The sequence below is a fragment of the Eurypyga helias genome, unplaced genomic scaffold (genome assembly GCF_000690775.1).
Source record: "Eurypyga helias isolate BGI_N326 unplaced genomic scaffold, ASM69077v1 scaffold14719, whole genome shotgun sequence".
Lineage (NCBI taxonomy): Eukaryota > Metazoa > Chordata > Aves > Eurypygiformes > Eurypygidae > Eurypyga > Eurypyga helias.
This window is the reverse complement of record NW_010271489.1, coordinates 50,177-73,965: the sequence shown is the minus strand read 5'-3', so window position 1 is coordinate 73,965 and position 23,789 is coordinate 50,177. Positions and strand designations below refer to the sequence as shown.

The 23,789-nt window shown below is 38.8% G+C and overlaps 1 protein-coding gene across 1 annotated transcript in view; it reads left to right on the top strand.

Annotated features, from left to right (window-relative positions):
• LOC104515015 (transcription factor 12-like) overlaps nucleotides 1-23,789 on the top strand; it is a gene marked incomplete at both ends in the record, with an annotated part of 113,893 nt that overhangs the window by 40,752 nt on the left and 49,352 nt on the right. The window contains 2 exons of the mRNA XM_010158842.1: nucleotides 1,099-1,172; nucleotides 16,023-16,125. Coding sequence (XP_010157144.1) covers nucleotides 1,099-1,172; nucleotides 16,023-16,125 — 177 coding nt within the window. The remainder of the gene's footprint in view (nucleotides 1-1,098; nucleotides 1,173-16,022; nucleotides 16,126-23,789) is intronic.

Here is a 23,789-nt window from a genome sequence, read left to right as displayed (position 1 = left end):
CATGTAGTTCTTATTTATAAATTATGAAGCTTCTTAAGTAGTTTATACCATACATCACATAAAGAATTTATGCTATCAGAACTCAGAAGTTTGGGTGACAGGGGACTAATGAGTGTTATTCTGTAGGCCAAAGTGCGTGGAAGTCTGCAATTTAGGATGGAATTGTTCCACCCATGAAAAAAAGACACTTTGTGATACAGATAATCAGGAACCTGATTACTAGAGTAGTACCCTTATCCTATCTAAATGAACTGGCTGTAGGAATTGAGGTACTTCTGCAATTAGTTGGTTTGGAATGTGGTTTAAGGATGGTCTAACCCATTAACTTTGAATAGGAAATGATTGGAGAAAGTGTCGGCAACAGTATTTCTAATTGTTAGCTAGATAATACACGGGATATGTTCTCTCATACCTAGTTCAAAGATCTCCCTACTTTTTTTTCCTTCCCCTTTCTCTTTTGAGCTGTAACCTGGATTTGCATAAAGGGAACCGATTCTAAAAGAACCGTTACAGAGTTCAAGAAGATCCTGTTTTAGTAAGGCAGACACCACGAGTCTCTGGGGTTTTTTAAGGCATTGAAATATAACCACTCTGTCTTGCATTTCTCCCCTCTTATGCTAACATACCTTGCATGTCATGTAAACACCAAGTAGGGGAAATAACTTTGCACATTTTACGATACCTAAGCAAGACTTCAGAGCAAAGAGTAGGTAACAAGTGTACGTTTCACAGGATGTGCTGCAATGTTTGGTGCTTAAGATGCAGGATAAATCAGGCTGTGCAGAAAGGCAGGCTACTGTGGTTGTACTTGTTTTGTTACTCATGTTAATTTCTGAGGGATGGGGTAGGGAGATGCTGCAGACTTGCCAATCCTCTTCACTTTTTATGCTCTTGTTTTCAGCAGATGCAGGTGTCCAAATGAGTAGGTTCCTTTGTTGCCAGCCTCATTAATGAGGAAACTGTTCATCTGAAGTTTTGTTTTTAGAAATAGTTCTTTAAGTGTATGGAAGAGGATGAATTTGCGTTCAGGTTGCATCAGAGCACATAATGCTTTTGCTGGCCTTTCTTATGGGTCTGTATTTTTCTTTCTGTTGCTAGGTATGGATGAGCGAACAGGTGCCACATCCTGGGGAACAAGCGGTCAGCCAAGTCCTTCGTTTGAATCTTCAAGGGTAAGGATGTCCCATAATTATTCATAGTGAAAGCTTATGGGAATGTGCAGTGAAAATCAGGAGATGGTTGGGCCATGTATTTGAAGGGTAAGCTCCTTTAGAGTTAGCATCTTTTAGAGACTTTAGTGACTTCGATATGCTGCAATAGCGATTCACATTTCTAAGATGAAAAAATGTATAGGTTAGAAATTATGAAAAAAAAATTCTGTTCATAAATGGGTATTTGAATGATAAACAGGCATTTTATTTGCCTTATAGTCAGAAAATGAAAATACAAGTCATCTTACTTACTCAGGATGGGAAAGCTTGCCTCCCTGTTTTAATGTTAGGCAGCTGTAGTATGTGCTGTGTCATGATGTTGGAGAAGAGAGGCTTCTCTTTTTAAATACCTTCCTCTTGTTCCCATTGCAGCTTCATCCATCCTGCATATTGAGCAAAAGGTTTCTGATAGTGTCTAATGTCCTAATGTAACATTGCCTTTTTGAAACCCAACTCAGTTGTCCAAAAACAAGCTTTTCCCTTAATATATCACACTCCCTGCCATCTACTCAGTTTTCTTTTAACGAATGTCTATTCCCAAAAATGCCAATGAGCTAAGTAACTAAGGAATTAATTACTAGAAGTACACAGCATAACTGAAGGGTCTAGTCTAAATAATCTGTTGTGATTTCAGTACTCCTGAGCCCAAGAGCTGTGTTATCTCTTGCACCTTCACAGCTTTCTCTTGCTTTGGAATGAAGTGGGCAGGCTGCAAGGTCTTGTCCAGCTCATTGGATATTGTTATAGCCTCTGTCTGACTATGGAAAGAGCATTGGAAAGATTTACAATGAAATCCTAATTTTTTTCATTGATCTTTGGTAAATAAATTGTAATTAACTTTATGGGTTGTGGAAGTATTTCTGTGATACGTGGAAATTGGGCATTCTTTTTAACCATCCACTGTAATTTGAGGCATAGAGCCCAGCCTTAAATGCCTTTTCTACATTTGAAATGCAGTCTTATTACGCAGGTTTAATTAACACATTTTTATTGCACTGAGTGTTTTCACTCTCATTTATGATGTTGCTGATCAGTTTTTAGCAGTAGAGTTAAGCTGACCTCACTGGAATTTGAGCTTGTGATTTATTGGTTGTGTGGCTATATTAATCGCGTATTTTTTTTTTGTTAGAGGATCAGCCAGCTAACACTGCAATAATGTAAAGTTAGGGTGCCTATTTTTTTGTGGTTTGTTTGAGTGTGGGATGTTTTGCCTTTTTTTTAAGGGGGAAAAAAACCCAAACCCACAAACAGAAAATAACAATTATAACTGAAGATCATGACAAGGAAATTTAAGCAGTGGTCAATAATCAAACTCGCACGAACTATACCATTATACCCTGGGATGGTAGTCAGGGCAGATGTTAGTGCTGTAACAGAGGTATACCAGAAGTTATAACCATAGGAAGAGGTCGGTGCTATTTGGGTATATTACTAAGAAAAGCAAATGTAAATGTAGGCTTGTCTTTAGCGCTTTGAAGGCCTCAGAAAACAGAGAGATGTTAGTCTTATACATGTCAGGTGTCCTGCTCCTCTCAGCAGCTGTAACTTGGACTTCAAGCGTAGTATACATTTGGCGGGGGGGATAGAGAGGCAGAAAAATAGAAATTTTTCGTTCCAGGAAACAGTTTGTGCTGAATCGTAATTTATGGTAGGACAGTTTCAGCTAAAGGCAGTTGGACTCTAACCAAACTGAATATACTGTTAAGAGTTGATGGAATCTGTCCCTACGATGTTATTGAAGCATTTCTTCCTCTGCTGGAGAAGTGCAGAGGATTTTTCTCTTGCATGCTGATAATTTGAGATGATAACTGAGAGTTCATTCTCAAGCAACAATTGTTTACAGCTTGTAATGTGTTGTTGTTTCTTTTCTGTAAAGAGATGTTCATTTTTGTTTTAACTGGAGCACACTGTTTTAATAGGTCTTTCCTATTCAAGCTAAATATGTTATAAAGTATGTTTAATTGAGAGAATTGGCAGTTAATGCTGTCTGATGTTTTTCAGGAAGTTAGAGACTTTGAAAATACTGACATGTAGATTTATTTCCCCGCTTCTATTTGCGGCTGAGTGTAATGATTTTGTAGTATAGCTTCCTGTGCTTCAGGATGAAGTGTAGGAGAGGAGAAGGCTGAATACATACCTACAGACCTTCTTTATTTATAAACTAAAAATGAAATCATCTGGTTCACCTTTTCCCTCTGTCTCCTAAAACTGTTTTTTATCTTTTGATTTTATTTTTAATTAGTTTCTTCCCGTAGTGGTGAGGTGGTAACATTTTCTTCACTTCAGGAAATTTTTTTTATGTTGTCTAACGGCAGCACAACCCTGGGAAGGAATGATGGAAGACCCAAGACCTGGTAGTCTTAAGTTCTAGTGAATATTGTTACAAAAGTCTTCCTACACTACCTTTCTTTTTGGAAAACCTGCTACACATTGTAATTTAAAAAGCAAGTCTTGTTAGCACAGCATATGATGTTAGACTGCTTATAAAATTTCTCCATGGGTTCAGCTAAGCTGTGAGCTGTTGGCTCTGCACTCCTGAAGGACTGGAATGGCAGCAGTTCCCGACAGAATCACTGACCAGGTAGCTGATGCTGGTTGGTTTAGATTTTCCTGAGAGCCTGGTGTGGTTGGGTTGTCTTAGGAGGCATCAGCCCTCTGGTGCTGAGCTTTGAAAGGTAAAAAACCATGTCCATCTCCTTGGCTTTATGTAGTATATCATCTTCATGCTCTGAGGAATAAGGCAGGCCTGTCCCACAGGATTACAATAGATATTATGCATGATTGGTTTGAAATGGCTATCCAAAGGAATTTTGAGGGTTTGGCTGATGACTGCAGATCTTTGCCCAGGCCTTCAATACACCTTAAAAAAATGATAATGGCAAGGGAGAAAAACAGCTTTCTGTAGAGGCTTTGAATGAAGCACTAACGAATGGTTTTCTAAGTGTCACTTAAATGACAACTCTTTTCTGTTAAAGATGACTGAACTCCTTTTAAAGGAAAATTCTATTCCTTGTGTTTTTGGGTGAAAAAAAAAAAACCAAACTTTGCAATATATACTCTCTCTCTCTAGAGTAGATTATGGTTTAGAGGCACAAATTAATTGATCCCATGGCCATATTCTGCAGAAGAGTTAAGTTAGTTGTGTTCTGCACTGAAATCACTGCGAAAGCACTGGACTTCATTTACCAGCTTAAATCAAGTTTCCATACATGAATTTTAAGTAAGATGTATGGTCATTTATTTTTTTGGTTCTCTTTCAACTAATAAGATGCATTACATTACTGACTCAGAGTTGGGAATAAAGGTAAATTGACTACTACTTTGTACACTGCCAGATCAGGGGACTGAGGAAGACCTAAAATGAGTGTGTGGGTCTGTATCGTAAGAATATAGCTCACAGTTTCCCAGGGGGCAGGGCAAATGATGCACTTACTCTTTTACATTCCTAGGTTAATCTTTGTGGTGATCAACATACAGACTTGAAATATTTTCTAATTGTCTTATATCCAATGCTTCTCCGTTAATTTCAATACAGAATGTTATTCTTATCCTAATTTTTCTTACTACTTGCCTGTTTACAGGAAAATGGCAGTCTTCATGGAAAAAGCTCAGACCTCTCCACGGACATAGAAAAGTTGAAACCTCAAGAGGTACCACTTACTGACTCAATCTTGTGTGTTTGTTTTTTCTGGTAAATATGCATGCAGCCTACTACAGGGGTTTTCCTTTAAAGGTCACAATATAGTGACCAAATTATTTAAGAATTGAAATTTTTGGCCCAGTGTTGGCTTGAATTTCCAAAGGCAGGTGAAGATAAGCAATTTTCAGTTAAGTCGAATTGGAATTTGGTGATAGTGAAGTGCATACCTGTTAAATGCTAACTAAGAAAGATGGTGGAAGACTTGATCTTCCTTTCCCAAATCCTGTTAAGCTTTATTCAGGTCAGTATAGTTGGTCTGATCGTGTGCAGCAATGATGCTTAACGACAGAGTATAAATACAGGGCAAATACTTTGCCAGCTTTCCTGTTGCGCTCTCTTGGCAAAGCCCAGCACTTAGGGACTTCAGAGATTTCCTGGACAGAGCTGACCTTTTGGATGTTGTTCCTGTCGCTGTTGGTTGGCTTGGTCTGAGTTTTGACTTTTTCTGACTTTGATAACGATTTTGGCAATAATTACAAGTGTTTTCTGGCAAAAATGATCGTTTTCTTTTAAGTGTGCTGACCAGTGATTTAACTCACTTCCACCAGGTTCCTCTGTTCTGAATAGTAATTGTTAGTGGTCATTGCTGTACTTCATAATCCCTTATTTTTACATCATCATTATTTTACATGTCACTTTGGTTGGAGAGACGTAGAAGAATTGCAATCCTTTGGTCTCTGCTTGTAAAGTAACTTCTCCTTACCTGTGGTCAGTTCTTGATGCCCTTCTTTGACTCTTTCTGACCCTCCTATATAACTTAGGGTGACCATGGCTGCATGCACTCATCAAGATGAGGGTATACCATCAATTTCTGCATGACATGATACTTTCATCCTCTGTTCCTTTCTTACTCGATACTAAGTGTTGTATTTTGTGTCTGTCACTGAGCTCTGAAGTGATGTTTCAAAAACTGTAGAAAAATGATACTACTTTTTGCACTGTACAGTACTTACCATGTTGTTATGACATGGAGTTATTTTTTGTTGTGTTACTTTTTTGTTGTTTTACACCAAATTTTATCTACTGTTTTATTGCCAATTTCATGGGGAACTGACATTGCAACTCTGCACTGACGTTTCAGTGGGATGGTTTTTAAATGCTTTTTTGTTATTGGTCAACTTTACTGTGTCTTTATTCACCTGCTCTTTTTGATTTATTCATGTGATTGAAGATCGTTGGTCGGGGTGCAGTTTGTTGGGGAAGTGGGGAAAACGTATTGGTAACTTCTTTTCTCTGTGACAACTGGACGTATATTCCTGTGCTTGGGGGAGGGATGTTTGTTTATGTATATTAATCTTCTGAGCAATAATGAGTTCACGATGGATCCTTCTCTCATATCCCACAGCAGTGTAATTTATTTTAAGAGTCTCTGGTAATACCTTACTAAAAGCAAAAATATTCTGATTTCAATAATTTTCAATTTGGTAAGCTGAGAAACTTTATTCTCAATTTTTCACTACTAGCTTTAGAAAAGCTTATATGAGCCTTGTTTCTTCATTACCTAATCATGTTGTGCTCTAATACTGAAAGAGCAGTGGGTATTTGTATTAGATCTGGCTGTGGCGATCTTAAATTTGTGAAAAGGTATAAATGGCAACATTAGTGACTCCTGTGTGCCAAACCTTTTTTGCCTAGGCCAAATGTTTGGTTCGAGAAGTGAATCATTTGAGAAGAAAGCTATTGTGGGGAAAAAGCAAGAAGTGTAGCACAGGGTTACTTTTTAGAGGAATAAATCAGGAATGGTAATTATCAAGTCTACTTCTACAAAGTGCTGATTGTCTCCCATTTTCTTCAGGGATTACACTCAAGTCCATTTACAATACTCTGTCAAAATTTCCCGGCTCTTGTGGTGCCTGTTCTTCTTCCAACTCTCCAATCTTGTTTTCAATCCTCTGTGTGCAACAGTGGTGGGTTTGCAGTGAATGCCTTCTGGTAGACGTAAGCAAGTCCCTCCCTTCTCTGAGTGATACAGAGCTAGATGTCTTTTTGCACGTGTTCGTAATCCCTTGCATTAGGAGGGTAGCTGGCTCTTAGTGTATGTTGCAGAGGACTGTAAAGCTGATTTTTGAAAGCCTTGCCCTACTGAGCTCTTTGAGGCAAATTCTGAGATCCTTGATCCAAGTAGCGCGATTCCAGCACAGTAACATATTGCCCTGTAGTGGTTGGAAGTTTTGTCTTGTTGTTGTGAGATGCTTCAGAACTTTCTAGCTTTCCCGCATTATTTGTGAGTTGTAATTTATACTTAGAACCTGGCAACAAATTGGTATAATCACTTTTTTGGGGATAAACCTTGTCATTTAATTAAGGAGTTTTCTTCCATAGTTTTAATTGCAGTGTGGTTAATGTTTGCCTCTATTTCATGACGAATAATGGTCTGTGAGGTTTTCTTTCATAGTTTTGATTTTGTTGTAACATGTCTTCTCAATAAAAGGAACAACTTAGGTTTTTCATCTCTTTAGATTGCTGTCTCCAGACAAAGTAAATCTGAAAACATTTTTCCTTAGACATTTCCTTGCTGGATAGCTTCTTTAGATAGACACACAGAGAATAATTTTAACCGTTAAAAATTTTGCATAAATTAGCTGAGGTATTTTTCTTCCAGAATCCAAACTGTGGGTGTTAAATGTCTTCCAGCATGCATATTTCTCTAAAAGCTCTGAGTTTACATTTTGACCTGATCTAATGTAGAATCTAGCTACAGTACTGAGTATGAAGTTTGTCCTCCTTTTCATTTATGTAACTCTGCTATATACCTACCTGAAGCCAGAGTTGAACTGCTCGAGATATTGCTGCTAGATTTCGATCGTTCTGTAGCATCAGTCACGAGGTTGCCAATAGGTTATGCCCCCTATTGTATGTAAAATACTCAGACGCGAGTTGGAACCCGAAATACTATATAAGCAAACTTTGCTTCCCCCCTCCCTACCATCAGTAGTATTTTTAATTTGCAAAGAAGTCAAAAAATAGTAATGAGAGAGCAGGTTTTGAAATAGTATCTTATACCTCTTAATCTCAGGTACTTAACAAGAAAGGAAGCTGTTAAATAGCAAAACAAGACAAGAGGGGCACAGAAATATACAGTAAGTGTTATCAAGTCTGTTGTATTTGTGTCCTTTTTGTCCTCTGGGTTTTTTTTTTTTTCAGGGGAGGGAGGTTGTTTAGTGGTTCTGCTGGTTATTTGCTTTTCCTTATGTATTCCATAAGTAAGCAGATGAATCAGTGTGAAATCAAAGCTCAAATTAAATATCCCATATTCAGTGTACAGGGCCCTTCTGCAAATGTCACTTGTTTTGTGGTTTGGTTTATGGGCAGCACTTCTCAAAGCAGTTTTTAATATTTACCTTCCGAGTACTTTAGTTAGGATTGTAAGTATTGTCTTTAAGCCTTTACTTTTAGTCCATAGGCTGTTCTTGTATTTAATTTCCTGGTTTACAGCTTTGATAAGAGCTAGAAAAATCTGTCATATGAGCTATATTGGAGTAGTGGGTTATTTTGGTTTTGTTTTTATTGCAACTACCTATCATATTGAAAAGAGCTTCAGAATCAGTTTAGAAATTAGTTTACCATGTGGCCAGGGAGTTGTCCCATTACATATCATGTTGCTATTTGTCTCGCAAGTGTGTTAGAGGTGTAATTGGCTCTTGGGTTTAGCTGTTTAAAATCAGATTCTTGGTTTACTAAATAAACTTCCTGGAAATGGATTTAGAACTGGAGAAAATGGTATTTATTTTAAAATAGATTCCTTGTTCAATGTGTTATGTCTCCTGTTCCCTTCCAAAGCTCTACCAAGTTGAAAATAAATAAACAAACGTTTGCAGTTGTTCTTGTATTCCATTCTTGTACCTATAGTTGTCTTCTGTTTCAACTTGATATGCGGAAATAGGCTAATGGGAGCTCTGTTACAAAGCACGTGATTTACTGTGACGCTTGCAGGGTCCTTGTGCAAGCTCTCCTGACTTTTCCCAGTAATGCATGAGATCTGGGGCAGTGATTTCTGGTTCTTCCCCCCACCATGTGGCAGGTGACCAAGTAACATACAAGGCTACATTTTTGCCTTGAGGATATTGCAGTGGAAGATTAAAACTTGCTGATAGTGAAAGGGAATCAGAATTAAAACTAGAAAGCATACAGCTCCTTGTTTGTGGTGCAGTTGGGTGATCCCCAGCAGCTAACTGCGTATTACCCAAGTTTCTCGCACGACAGAGCGAGACGGGGTTGAAGTACTGCCTGTTCTCTGCGGGCTGGGCCATGGTATGCATGGAGCCTGCAGAGGGGAGAAAGGTTTGTCTCCTGGCATGTCAGAAGGTTCTTCAGCTTGGTCTCCCGGCTTTTGCACTGTAGCAGGCAACTGGTACTTACATGGAGGAAATGGGCTAAGGAGTGTGGAGAGTCTTCCTTTGTCCTCCATCTGCTCTGTTCCCCAGCCCAGCTTTTTTCCTTGTTTAGGAAGTTAAGGTAGTTTTCTGTTTGACCTGTGACAGCCCTCTGTGTTCTCCTTATGGAGGATGTTGGTACTGTTACAGTGGAGAAAAAGCAGGTTGCCAGGTGCATTTATTACTGGCTGTGTTAGAAAAGATTTGGTTATTGAGGAAGCTGCTTTTTCTTTCGGTTTATGATCATAATGCCTGTTGGTTGGATTTTTTGTTGTGGCATAGGATGTTTATATATCGTTAATCAATTCTGTTCAGCCACAAAGTAACTTATCCCATAATTCTCCATTCTCTCTTAGAAAGTTTCTGTGCTCATTTTGCTGGTCCATAGACTTTAAAAATATGATCGAATACAGTTGTAATTGCAGCATTCGAGCTAATAGTCTGCATATAACTAACTTGACAGTAAGTTTTCAGACTTGTTTTGTTCTTGTAGAGTTGATGAAAGGTCTGTATTTTCAGAATTAAAATTACTCTATTTATATGAAGTACCTAATTTAAAAATTATAACAAATTCTTAAAATACAGTCATGTGGTTTTCGGTGCTTCCTAAGTACTTTTTTTCGGAAGCATACCTGGGAAGGTATATGTTTTGGTGTCTTGCTGTGCCTTTCCCTGTTCTCCTCAGATGAATACTTCGTAAAACCATTTTGGTCCCCATTTGGAAACAATACTGTTACCAACTAAGAGTTTGCTGCAAGACTGTTCCTGATTTAAATGGTGTTCTACTGGGACCTGTATCAGTGTCAAGTTTCTTCGTTTTCAGTTAAGATAAATGAATATAGTGCAGCTGATGGTCAAGGCAAAAAGGAAGGGGACTCCTGTCTCTACTCTTCTGTGGATTTATTTTTAGCTTACCCTCAATTTTGCAAGGTTCTTCCTGATTTGTGTGTTCAATCGACGCAGCCAGGCTTTGGCCCTGTAGCCTTTTCTCTAGTAGCCATTGACAAATACCTAAATGGAATGACTGGAAATATTCTTTCTGAAACAAAATGGTTGGTTATTTCTGGAAACATGCATGATCGTGTAATCCGTAATCTCTTAAATTAGCTAGGACACCTTGGTGTGGCTCTTGCCCAGAGCCTCTTGTCTAATCTTCAGGCAGTGACTCACCACAGTGGTCCTGGGTGTAGTCAGTCTCTGCGTCTGTCCATCTGTCTCTCACTGTCTATCCATCTCACTTTTTCTCCCCACTTGTCAACAGCATGCCCCCCACCCCCATTTGTTCTTGCCCCTTGTTTGTCTTTAGAACTCTCAGATTAGTTTGGAGAGGCAGATAATCCAAAATAAAGTGGATTTCAGGGGTAGATTCACTGTCATTTACTTACACATTCGTCATCTAGATGACCTGCCTGATGCATAGGATCATAGCCAAATTTAGCTTGGAAAGGACCTCAGTATTCCTGAGTTTAAAACAATAAATATTTGTTAGCTAAGGTCAGCCAAACTATAAAATTCAAGGAATCGGAAGCAGCATTCATTAAATCTAATCTTTTGGTCTGTAGCCATGTCAAACTGTGAAGTCAACCATTCATTTTAGTGGAATGTTAATGTCTTAAATTTAGAGGAGATAATTGAGCGATGTTGTAAGCTGCTAAAATGCAAATACCCACTTATTAGTTTGGAAGCTTGGTTATGAGCTACAACTGGGTCTGATTTTGGTCTGTTCCCATGGGCTTGTGTAGGAGAGGGCTAGGGGATAAGGGAGGAGAAACATGAAAAAAAGGCTGTGTTCTCTGGTTTGGTGGACTTGAGAAAATAAAGTGCTGTGGAGTAGTTAACTCTACAGGAAGAAGTTATTACATGAATCCAGTAAATGCATGGAAAAATCTTGTGCCATCTAGTTACAGGGTCTACTTCGCTTTTTAAATTTTACCCTGAAGTGTAAATAGGATGTTGTGTTCATTTAGAAACCAAACCAAAATATCCCCAACTGGAGGTGGAGTCAGGAGTACAGGTTTGCTTATGCATGGACAAACCCTGGTGTGACTTCAGAAAATAAGAAATAAGAGACAGTAGTTTTGTGTTTTACAAGTGGAAATAAAAGGGAGAGGATGAAGCCTACAGAAGCCCTGGAACTAGTGCAATGAAAAGGGGTAGGAACAATTAGTTGGGGGGGCTTTTTGGCTTGTTCTTAAGTGAGTTCTATGAATGACTTATATCAAAATGTCAGAATTTTCAATGGTTGTTGAAAGTCATGGGGTTTTTGGGGATTAATTTACCATGTTATTTTGTGAGATGTGTCACAGACTCATCATGTTAAGCCCGCCCTCATGGTTTGGTAGGGTGAACATGCCTAGTATGGAGTGTGCTTTGTGTTTATCCATTTCCTCTCCTGGGCCTTTGAGAATAATAGGTTCTGTAAGATGATTTTTTAGGTGTCCTATATACAAATATTTATCATTTTTCTGAATAGTCTTGGTTAATTGGTGTGGCTGTGTTAGCATACTTGTGTATGGAAAATTTTCCAGATACCAAGGGATTTAGGCTTTAAGAGTTACTTGGGGTGTCTTACTTGGAAGAGGTGGGAATGAAAACTGTTCCAACTCTGGTTTTTGTTTTGGTGTGGGTTTTTTTTTTCAACTGATGAACTTAATTTATTGACATGTTTAGAAAACATCACTCAATGAAATACCTGAAAAGTGGATAAAATGGTAGAGCATTCAATGTTGAGAATGCCTTGGGTACTCAGTTCAATGGCAGTTTTAATTAGTAGTAGTCTCTCAGGTGCCTCTCATGAAAGGTTATTAGTAAACAATACTGCTTGATTTTATTTGTAGACGTACCTGATTGTCTTTCTGATGTCAAACATGGAGTGAGACTGAAATCCAGGGAGAGGCCTGTGAAAAACGAGCAGTGGTAACACTACCAAATGCTGTGAGGGAACACTTAGCCCCCATTAGAGGTTCTTGGGGCTGTAGCAATACAGAATAAGTTTTCCTTCTCTTTGGGAAGGTTCAAGCTTGCTTGTGTAGTAGCAGTGTAAGAGGTTGGAACAAACAAGATCGTTTTGAGTTTACAGCTATGGCATCTCATCATATTCAAACCCAGTTTTCTCTCTGTAAACAGAGGAGTGTCCTGAGCTATTTGCAGACCCTTCAGAACAGGGTGCTCAGAACAGAAAGTAAATTTGTCCAGTAACTCCTGTTTTGCAGACTTATTGCAGCTATTTGTTAAACACTCAGTCTGAGTGCTGTGCTGCATGCTGATCCCTCGGTACGTTTGCTGGGGAGCAAAGGTGGCAGCAATGGGATGTGTACTCAGCATGGAGTGTCCACTTCTGAGTGTTCTGTGCCAGCCTTGCTGCACAGGTCACAGTAGGTAGTCATCTACCAAAGGGCTTTAGAAGCCTGCCTGTCGTCCAGAGAATGACATCAGCAGCCTGTTCCTGTAGAGTTGGGTCAGAGCATGTATCGTGGAATAGTTCTTCCCAAGAGGGCGAAGAGCTTTATGCCTAACTGATGATGTCCTGTCCCTGCTTGGAGCCTGCAGCAGTCTAGCTACTGTCCAGTGAGTCCCCTTTCAGAGGGTCATCTTCAGAATGGCTGTGAACTGCACTTGCTTTCTGTTCCCAGAAAGAAAGAATGGAACTTGGCAGTACTTATTACTGCTTTGTCTTAAAACAGCAATTTGAAAAGGGCCTCTGACGGAAATGTACATATTCCCCTCACACAGGTAGGAGGTAACTGTTAATCAACCGGTGTCTTTTACTGGTGCTGCAGACAGACTTTTCCAGGCTTTCAACTGCGTTCTTTGAGCAGTAAACGTTGTCAATCTGCACTCTCATGTTTGTTAAATATATATTTTTTTTTTAAAGCCATGATTGTACAACTAGAAGCTTCCGGTAGCTTTTCAGAAGCTATTGGAAGCTTCTAAAGTTTTAATCTACAATTGATTACAGCATTTCCCAGTAGAACTTGATGCTGTTTATTATGTAAGTTAACAATACAGATGTAAAAGCAAGGAACGGTATCAGGAATGCGATTTTATTTCGAGTACAGCTTAAATGTGAAGAATGCTCTGAAATAACTCTGTAATTTAAATCATTGTCCGTAGAGCTCTTCAGATTTTGCTTAATTTGCCTTTGTGAAGTGCAGAAGTTGGTTAAATCAAAACTGCATGTGTTCATGGTTATTTTGCATTCATTTAGTGTGGGTGAGTTATATGTGGGAATCAGCCCAGGGTTTCTAATCCCAAACAAAACTCTGCTGCTTGAGCTGATAATCCATAACTCATTACGAAGATGCTGCATAACTGGTGCCAAGGATAGTGGCCATGTTAAGACCTCTTTATGTAGGTCCACTGTAGATTAAGGCTGAGAGGTTACACTTCATACAAGTGTCAGTTCTGCAATGCATGACAACCAATGAAATGCCTGCCATGGTTTTAATTAGGAGTTGAATTCAAGTACTGAAAAAACAATTGTATTTCTTCTTTCCCCCTGTCTAGTAAACGTTCTGTTTTCTGTGGCTTTAGTCTTGTGAAGGATGACTTGGAGCATTTTTCCAATAGATCGTTTTGTCCAGTGGTGTAGGAATAAACCTGATGCTGTGGCAGTTGGGGGCAATTGTCATCTGAGAAATGGGGAGGGTCTATGGTAAGAAAAGAAGGTAAAGCTTGATTTGAACAAATTTGGACAGTAGCTAGGAGATCATTACTACCCAGCCAGTTCTCCAGTTCTTCTATTCTGGGCAGGAATATGCAATATTAACTTGGAGAGGAGCATTATTAGTCCTGTGAATGAGGTGGATTGTGTTGCATGACTTGTAATTGTATGAAGTGAGTCTTACTCCTGTCATGTTTTCAGTAGCTTTATTGTTTGCTTTGTAAATAAAGATCTCTTGAGTATTTCAGTTTCTGGAGTTTCTCCAGGCATTACTTTTTGAATGTCTAGGGTGTGGATTCTCTTTTATCACTGATAGTGTCATTCTTAGTTTCTTCATTTTAAAAATAAAATGTAGTTGAAGTGTTCTCTTAGGGGAGAAATGTTTAAAAAAACCCACAACAACAAGGGCAAGCAGAGAGCCAAATAGGAAGCTACCTACCTAGGACCTTTTTTTTTTTTGTATCCTCTATTTGCAAATTGTTGTGTCTTTATTCAGCAGATTTAATTTCTTTTTTGTTTCATTTCAGCATAAAAATAAACCACATGTGGTGACCTTAGCTAGGAGCCACTCCATTTCCTCAGCAGCTGCTGCTACACGCTGCTATCTGACAGACGGGGCTAGGTCATGGTTACCAGAGGACACCCTTGTGGCCATAACCAAGTTGTAAATGTCACCGAGATTGTTTCTGAATGCCTATCACATGTGTATCGCTGATTCTGAAGGAGATAAAGTCAGCCAAAGATTCATCTGGGAGCTGGGACTCCCAGAAGATTACTTTTAAGGCAGAATAGCAGCAAGAGTTGTGACATGCATCCATAAGCAGAGGGACTGATTTGACAGTTATTTAGCCCTCAGTTACTAGCCCTTTGGTAGAAGTGACAGCACGCCTGCAAAGATAGTGAGGCCTGTTTCAGCCCCATTAATGTTGTCTTGCATGTGAGCCTGCGGTCTGCAAAAATGATAAATGTTCAGTGATTGATGATTTTATAGTCCCAAGGCACTTGGGATGGGTTCTGGTAGCTGTGAACAATTCCTCCCCTCCATTAATTAGGCCTGAGCTTTAGGATTCTCTCTACCAGACTTAGGGAAGTGAGTAAGTGGGAATTGTAAGCTAAGGTTTACAAAGCATCTTTCAAATCTTCGGCTACAATGGGGTTCAGTTTTGAGTGCCAGGTCTGTCATGTTTTGGTACAGGATAAGTCATTTGGTGCACATCTGATCAGCTTGAATGGCAAATACCATAATCACACCTTTTTGTGGAAAAGCTGAAAACCTTTTGCAATGTACAAGAGTTCTAAGTAATTGGGTTGGTAAAATAATGTGCATCCTAGGGCTTCTGTGTCTTCTGTCTCTTTACCTTTGGTGTAGGCATTCAGTAAGCCTGTTTTCCTGGCTGTGTTAGGGTCACTCCAAGCCTGTTCAAGTTGGCTCTACTACTGCTAGAAAAGTGCAAAACAGTATTTCAGTTTGAGTGCTTGTTTGCAAGTCGGGTGAGCAAGTGGTTTGTTGGGTCTCTATTTGGAAGTAAACCTTTTGTCAGTGAGCTGTGCTGTTTAGTAATGCGATAGCATCAGAGTGCCTATTAATCTCTAACGTTAATAGCAGGCTGCGAGGGGAAATGGAGTTTCTTCTCATTTGCACTAACATTTTCTCCTACTGTCAGTGACTCTTCCTGACCTTTTTACTATGGTGTTTTATTAATGCAAGCAGTTACTTTAAGGGGGAAAAAATCAGTTGTGAATTCTTCAGACTTATTTTGCTCTCTGGTTAGCGACTTAACACTAAGAGGATTCACATATCAAAATATCTCAGTGTTTATTCAAATTTTAGAAATATTGTCCATGAGGACACAACTTATTAAGAAATTGTGTGGGTTTTTTGATGGGGGAGAAAGAAAAGAGGGGGTAAAGTAAAATGTGGACAGGGAGTAATTTCTGTGAGATAAACCCAAAAGCCAACTTTTGTGATTAATGACCAATTGTGACTCTGCACATTCAATTAGGAAAGTGTCATTACACTCAATTAGCAGGGCTGCCAAATAATCTGTTTAATACTCTGGTCTTTTTTTCTCTAGGGTTTTGCAGACAGTCCTCATTACAGTGATCACTTGAATGACAGTCGATTAGGGCCCCATGAAGGATTGTCCCCGACACCTTTCATGAACTCAAATCTGATGGGTAAGTAGGTAATTCTTTACGAGTATCTTCTCAAAGCCTCTTTGGTCAGAAAGAGACATTTTTCATTCCCTTGTCTAGGCCTGACATGTCAAGCATCTGGAAGTTGCTCTGTTTCTCATAGCAACACTGACTTTCCTATTGAAATTTTTTCATGTTGGGCAAATTCCTCATAAAGGCCATTGTCCATGACTTCTAAGAAGAAGGAACCACCTTCAGATTTTCTCAAGTTGATGTAGAAAGCTAAAGTAAAATTTGATTTTTACGTTGCTTTTGTAAAATCTATGATAAACTGTTTTAAAGCTGAATTTTACTTAACTTGCGCTGTGAAGACATCTATAGCAATTTTTAATTTGTGCATTTTTAAAGAAAATAAAGTTTTTTCTAATGGTATGGATTCATAAACTACATACCAATTTGCTTTAGGCTTCCGTTAATGTTTTGAGGGTTTGCCTCTTACTTTGGTTTTTCTGATTTCTTTGATATTTGTTATATTAGAAAAATTGCTGCTTTAAAGAAATAGATGCAAACTCCAGTTTTGCTAGGCAAATGTTGTTACTGCCTCCAGGCCTGTGGTTGTCCAACATTTTGTTTGTTTTTGAAACTGGGAAAACAACTGAGCAACATGTGTATTATACTGTAGGCTTTGGTATTAAAAGCTTTGTCTTCACTGCCTGCGCTTTAAGGTTACCTGAAACCTGTTAATGTATGGATCACATTGTTTGAAACTCTTCCACTTCCTATTGCAGTTGGAACATGAAAATGTTAATTTCAAAATATTTTTTGTTTTGCAATATGTGGCCTTTGGACAAATTTTAATGTATCTTAAACTTAGGGATGACTCTGAATGTTTGTTCTGGATTAGTACATTTGACATTGTTTCACTTATACGTACTGTGTCTTGTAGACATGACCTATTTTGTGATCTCAGTATTGTCCTTTTAAGACATAGCCATGGTAATCTAAGTGGATTACCTAAATCCAAATCCTGGTGGTCTGCAATTTCTTTTGGAAATCTTTCTACTTCGCTCAGTCTTTGTTTACGACTTCAATTTTCTTTGAAATTAAGGCAGGCAGAGCACAGCTATGGCTACAAACAGAATTTTGTTTAAACCTTTGTATATGAACTTGAAAGTAAGTTTAGATGTCTGTCTCTGTACTCTTTGCATAGAGAGAGCACATGTCAATTGGTCAGTGATACCAATAGCTGAAGACGGTAAAGCAGAAACATAGTTTCCCTTTGTTATTTTGAAAGAGAAGAGTAGAGCTTTCCCCCGATGTGGTTTCAAATATGTTGTCTTTTTTTAAATACAGGAGACTAAAAATGCAAGCCACCTCAATTCCTTTTCTAGTATTTTGATTAGCAGCACGTATGGAATGGCACTAGGCTTTGTAGCTAATACGGATTTTAGTTTACTAAGATATATAGCTATGTTCATTTTTAAAAAGTATGTATTACCTTGTGCGTGAGCGAACTACTTGCTCATGTATTTTGAGCAGTCCAATTTCTAAATAGCATATGCCTTCAAAAATTGAAATAATTGGTGCAAATCTATTTTCTTATTTTTTTTCTGTTTTATTGAAGACATGGCTTAGGTGATTCCATTAGACATAATGCAATTAATACATTAATAGAGATTTGAGAAGAAGCCTTCATTGAGATGGTTATGTAGAGAGATTTAATGACTTGAAAGATGTGTATGTGTCAGTCACCCAAAGCAGCTGTGAATGGAAATAGTCTTGTAATGCTTTATGGCTAATGGTTCTTAGGGATTTTATTTTGTTGTAGCAATAGAAATTTATTTCCTTCTATATTCAGCAAAGAATGCAAAAGCTTTCAGTATGTATTTCTAAGAAATGTACCCCTTGAAGCTCTAATAGTATGCTTTAAAAAGTATTCCACTCGTGAATTTTCACTTGTCATAACAGTATTCTATTCGTTTTACTTAAGTTGTACGATATGCAAAGCTACATCCTGCTTTCACAGTATGAGTTTTTGCAGCATATCTTAATGATCGAAGTTTCGAGAGAGGAATGATAAAAGCTATGTGAAATCTTTTGAGTAGTAGTTTTCCATGCAGTACCACTATCTGTACTTATGGGGTTTTGTCTATTATTGACAAGAAAAATGAGCTTTCTTATTTTTTTCAAAAAACTTAATGTTACACAATTGGTTAATATTAAATTGTGGACACATTCCCATAAACATTGCAAACATCCATTTTATTAGTTAATATAGATGACATTTAATGCATTGATTGATTATTCTGTTACCTTCTGAGGTTAAAAGGAGGTGGAGGCTAAGAACAAGAGCTTGATGAGCTTATATGCAATATCTCACTAGGCTAATAAGAGTGATGGAGTGTCTGGGTGTTCCACACTGAAGGTCTAAGAAACACATCTTTTCACAGCATTTTTTTATGACTGAAATAGTTAAAAACTATTAAAAAAAAAAAAGGAGCAACAACATATTTCACCATTCCTGTCAACACTTAAGAGCACCATTAAAAGGAAGAATTGTGTGTCAAGGGGATGTTGTTATTTTGTGTATTATGTTCAGCCGTAAGCATATTTGCCTGAAGAGATAGCGGATTATAAAGTGCTACTGTCTTTCATGATGGAGCTCTCAAACATTTTAATGATCTTGTACATTGCAAAAGAGAGAAATTTTGTCTAACAAGAGTTGATAATGATTCAATAATGAACAATTTGCCACAGAAAGATGCATTTCCATATTCATTTAGATATTTTTCTGAAGTGTTTTGCAGAGGAAGTAAAGCTATTATGTTGGATTGGTTAGTGTTCTTCACTAATGAATTCCAGAATTATCCTGTTGATTTGTTAGTGTAAAAAAAGAAGGGCCGTTGCTTGTATTTTAAGTAAAACCACTGAATCCTCTTGGCACCAGCTTAGTCTGTTCGTATCCATAGAGATATGTAGAAAATCAGGCTAAGATATATTGGTGGTATTGTAGCTCCATTTAGACTTTGTTATCTTTGCTTATTCAACACTTTCTGTTTTAATTACATCGTAGAAGACTATTCACAAGGATGTGAGATTGTTTCCTTTGTAATTATGCTGCCTCTTAGTACTCTGCACTTGCAAGTAGCGGTCAGTTTTTGCTAAGACCCTTCAAGCACATGGTATTGTATCTTCTGCTGTTCTGTTTTCTGGACTTTATTCTACTGAGGTTTTCCACTTCTGCCTGCCAGGAAAAAAGCAAGCAGATCATTCTTGAATGTAGGTTGAAGGCTTTTTTGTTGGTCCATCTTAAAAATTTTAAGTGGGTGACTTCATTTCTTGTGTGTGTGTCTTTCCACAAGAGGTAGAAAGGATAAAGGTAAAACTTTTGTTCTCCATGCACACAGTTCCACAATCTTTTACATGATAAGAAAGCATAAAGAAAATAAGAGTGAGTGATAAGATCGTGGTTGGATATAAGCTTGCCATGTTGAAACTGGTCCCTTTAAGTAGAAAGAGATCATTCTTCCTAGTTTTCTTTCATGTATACTTCCTTAATATTCTCAGTATTTCTTTCACTAGTTGTTTTAGAGTTTAATTGGGTTAAATTTTAGAGCTCTGGGTGTTCGTGAGCTAGGGACAGGGTTTGAAGACCTGTCAACAAAGCTAACTGAGAACTGTCATAATCAGAAACCGTGAATGTATGGGAGTGGAGGATTTTGTCACTTACATCTTCCCATCCTCACTGACTCAACTGTCTCTAGTAGACCAGCAGCAGGGTTGTAGTTACTAGTTGATTTACTGTCATCTGTTGATGTTGTAACACTTGCCTCTATTACTGTGTTAGTGAGGTGCTGATTGTGCTCCTCTTCCTGACAAATTAACTTCCTGTTTGCACTGGATATGGCTGTGATATTTTCTTATGGCCAGCATGGGAGGACCTGACAGTGCAGGGAAGTCAAGACACACATCAGCCAGTATTTACAAGGGAACGACTAGAAGCTGATATAGTAATTAGAGCTATCAATGATTCAGTTTGTTAATCAAAATATAATTTCTTATACTCTATTTATACTGTGAATATAAAGGGTAAGCCTGAATCTTTTCCTGGTTGAAATAAATGGATGAAAGAACCAAATATAGTATACTCTAATGAAAGCAGAGTAATAAATTTTGGGGTTTTTTTCAGTTCCTTGCAGTTTCATTTTTATTTGCTTTCTTTATGTTGGTGGTACTTGATGCACTTGAAGAACTCGGGTGGTTTGTCAACGGGTTTTGCAATTAATTTCTGTGTGTATATATATATACACATTTCTTGTACTCTCTATTAGTGTTTAACTCTGGTGTACCACTGTAGCAGGTGGTTAGTAAATAAGTGCTGGGTAGGAGCTGCCATGTAGAATGAAGGGCAGCAGGAGTGGAGAGGTGCTTGATGTGTTGAAGCCAAATTCTGTGAGTTTTCAGAGGTAGTCTTTTGAGTTACTGTGAAACTGAAGATTAATTCTGTGGATTAATCATAGAAATGAGTGATAACTGCATTGGGATGCCTTCTGATTTTAGAGTTGCTGTTCACTTAATGGGTTTGATTGCCTGATTGTGTAGGTTGGTAAGAATGGTTGTGTTTCTGCCAGTCCTTTTTTCAAAGTAGTGAAATTACTATGTCTAATTTTTGTTGTGAAATCTATTGTTTGGCTTGGATTAAGTGGTAAATCTTTTCAAACATGAACATTAGGGGCATTTTTTGAAGCAATGTGGCAAATAGCTGAAGCCTCTATAAGCTTTCCAGTATTGATAGTGGTTTTGAAAAGGTGGCATGCATTTGAATTCTGTCTCAGTTAAGAGTCTAACTGATCTTCAGGAAAACTGCTAGTTATCTTCCTCAGTAGCTATTCAGTCAAATAATTTTGGAATGAAAGAGATTGAGCTTATTTTCAAATGACTTCATGATGGTAAAGGCAATAGTAGGGAGCAAGCAAGGGTAAGTAGTTATCAAAATGGCAAATACTAAGCATGATGCCATTACAGTTTTTGCTGGCAATCTTGTTTTAAATATACCTTTCAGGAAGGGAGAGGGCAGATGCAAGTATTGAGTTGGCAGACCTTGTATTTGTCCAAAATAACAGTTAGATTTTTCTTGAATTTCCATCTGTAGTCGTTACTCATTTAACACATGGAATAAAACAGTCATGTCTCTGGAAACCATTTTCTGTTGTGATGCCTAATGGCAAGATTTATCTGAAATAAGTTATACACAGTTACCTTGGTATTAACTTGGAGAATGGTGGGGACAGAATATTTTGTATCCTTCAGATAATTCATTAGGAAGAAAGAAGAAAATGTTAGAAGAAAACAACAAAACAGAGGTACAGCAAGTGCTTCAGTTGATCTTATTTTACTGTAGCGGGGCAGTAAGTTGAAAGAAACTTGTAGAAAGATAACTAATAAGCTTCACGTAGTGCATAATTATCTGCCAAATATTGTAGGTTAAGAGTTAAGAAAAATTTTTCCATAGTAGAAAAAGGCACAAGTATAAGATCATCCACGGTTACAGTATATGTAGGGTTACTGGTCTCCTGGCCTTCTGCTCTGAGACACAGGTCCACCACAAACCATAGATTGTAACCTTCCCATGCCAGATAAGTTTCTTGAAATTCAGTTTATAGTAACTGGCATCATGCATTGTAACAGTGTGATGCTTACATTGTAACAAATCCCTTACTGTTTTGATTATTAAAGCTAAAAATAACCAAGGTGCCAAGTCATGTGTCTAATACATTGTGGCTACCTTTCCCACAGTAACAGGTACCGTTGTTTCGTGCCAGTAAAGCTTTGTGTTCTGTTGCTTCAGATCAGCTTATGTTTGGGGTTTTTTTTTGTGAAATTACCTTTTTTCCAAGTTACTGCACATAATGAATCTTGCAAATGAAGATTTACATTTAAATTTCCTTCTAAGAATGTTGGTTTTCCTTCTGGGGCATGTCACTCTGCTTAATTGCTCGATTGACACATTTTTAGATGATATTATAGATTGGCTGGAAGCCTAAAGTGGATTTTGTAGTATTTTGGGTTTCATAAAGAAAACCTCAAGCCCAGAGTGATAATTTTGAAGTTAAGTTTCTGTGATGTATTCTTCCTTTTTAAAAAAAATATTATTTTTTAAATGCTAGTAATCCTTTTGTTCTGGGGTGATCCTGCATCTGGCTGTCTTGGCTGTGGCATGTTGGGCAGAGGCAGGCTCTTGCAGTCGTACCTGTAAATCCTTGGCCTTGATGTGCTGGTTACTGCTGGCACAGAGCCACGCATCTGCAGGCTGGAGCTTTCTGGAGTTGCAGTGTTTCGGATCTGTTAGTACAGTTTCAGATTTATCTTTTTCTTTTTCCCCAGGTATTACACTAAATAAATTCCACTCACACCAAAGAATTGCTCTCATCTGCTCTTCATTTTCCTTTTGTGAAAGCTAATGGCTTTCTGGGAAATTAAATTACACAGTCATTTAGTGACAGTGCTAAGCGCAGGGCATTTTTACCCTTGGGTTTTTGCTCACAAGAGTGTGTGTTAAGCTTCGTTTTCCTCTCTGTTTACAGTAATATTTCAATCAAATAGCTTTCCTAACATTTCTTTAAATATAGCAGTACCTCAAGGCTTTCGGCAGATGCGGCGGGGAGCCTGTGCCCTCTGTAACGTCATGCTGTAGCAGGTGTCGGCCTGTGCTCGCTCCCCCTGGAGACCTTGGCTGCCGTCCTCGTGAGCAGCTGTGGCAGGGGGCCCTGTCAGCCTTCCTCAGGTGGTGCTCAGGTGTGGGTCGGGCAGGTGAGGGGGGCCGCAGCTGCCTGTCTGCCTGCTCCCGGCCTCCCCTGGCTGCTGGCAGCAGGCCTCGTGCCCGGCCAGCTCCTTGGGCACGCTGGCCGTGGGAGCTGCCTTGGGCAGCTCCTAGTGCAGGAAGGTGAAGGGGGGTGAGCAGGTGTGTGGTGTCCGGCCTTCCCCCTCCCCGTCAGCCAGCCGTTCACGATGCCAGTGTGCTGCTGTGCTGAGGCGGTTTATCCTTAGCATAATGCGGCCAGTGTGGTGCCAAGTTGAGAAGACTTTTATAATCTCCAAATTGCTGTTGGAGATGTTTTGAGTCTTAGTCCTGCAGTGCTGTGGTTCAGGGGAAAAACCAGAAAGGTTTTCTTTCTGGGAAGTGAGAAAGTTGAAGAAATTTGTCCTTCAAAATCCATCCAACAGTCTGGCTCAACCTTGCATGAGGAAGAGCTGCTAATGCTGTTGGCTGAATACCACCAGTGCCCGAGGTACCTTGGCAGGGCTCACAGGAGCCTCTGCAAGTGCCCAGTGTGGCCCACGAGCAGGACTCGCAGGTCTGGGGGCCTGCGGGCTGTGGTGCCGCTTGCCCTGTGCGTGAGTGGGAACCGAAATGGCACTCAGCATTCATTGTGTCGGAGGAAGAGGTGATATGTTCCCTTCTTCAAAAAGGTCTCGTGCTTAAACCCGGAATTGTTGCTCTATGAGCTACTTCTGAATTGCCAGTCTGGGAATTTGAACATGCGGGCCTGTGGCTTTTTAAATTTTTGAAAGATTTTTAGCTCTGATAAAATCTGTTCTGCAAAGCTTGGGTTTTAGTTAATGCAGTCTGAGACATTTGTGTGTTGATTTATTCACACAGTGCTCTGCCCCTGAAAAGGGGAATAAATAGTAATCTGATGAAATTT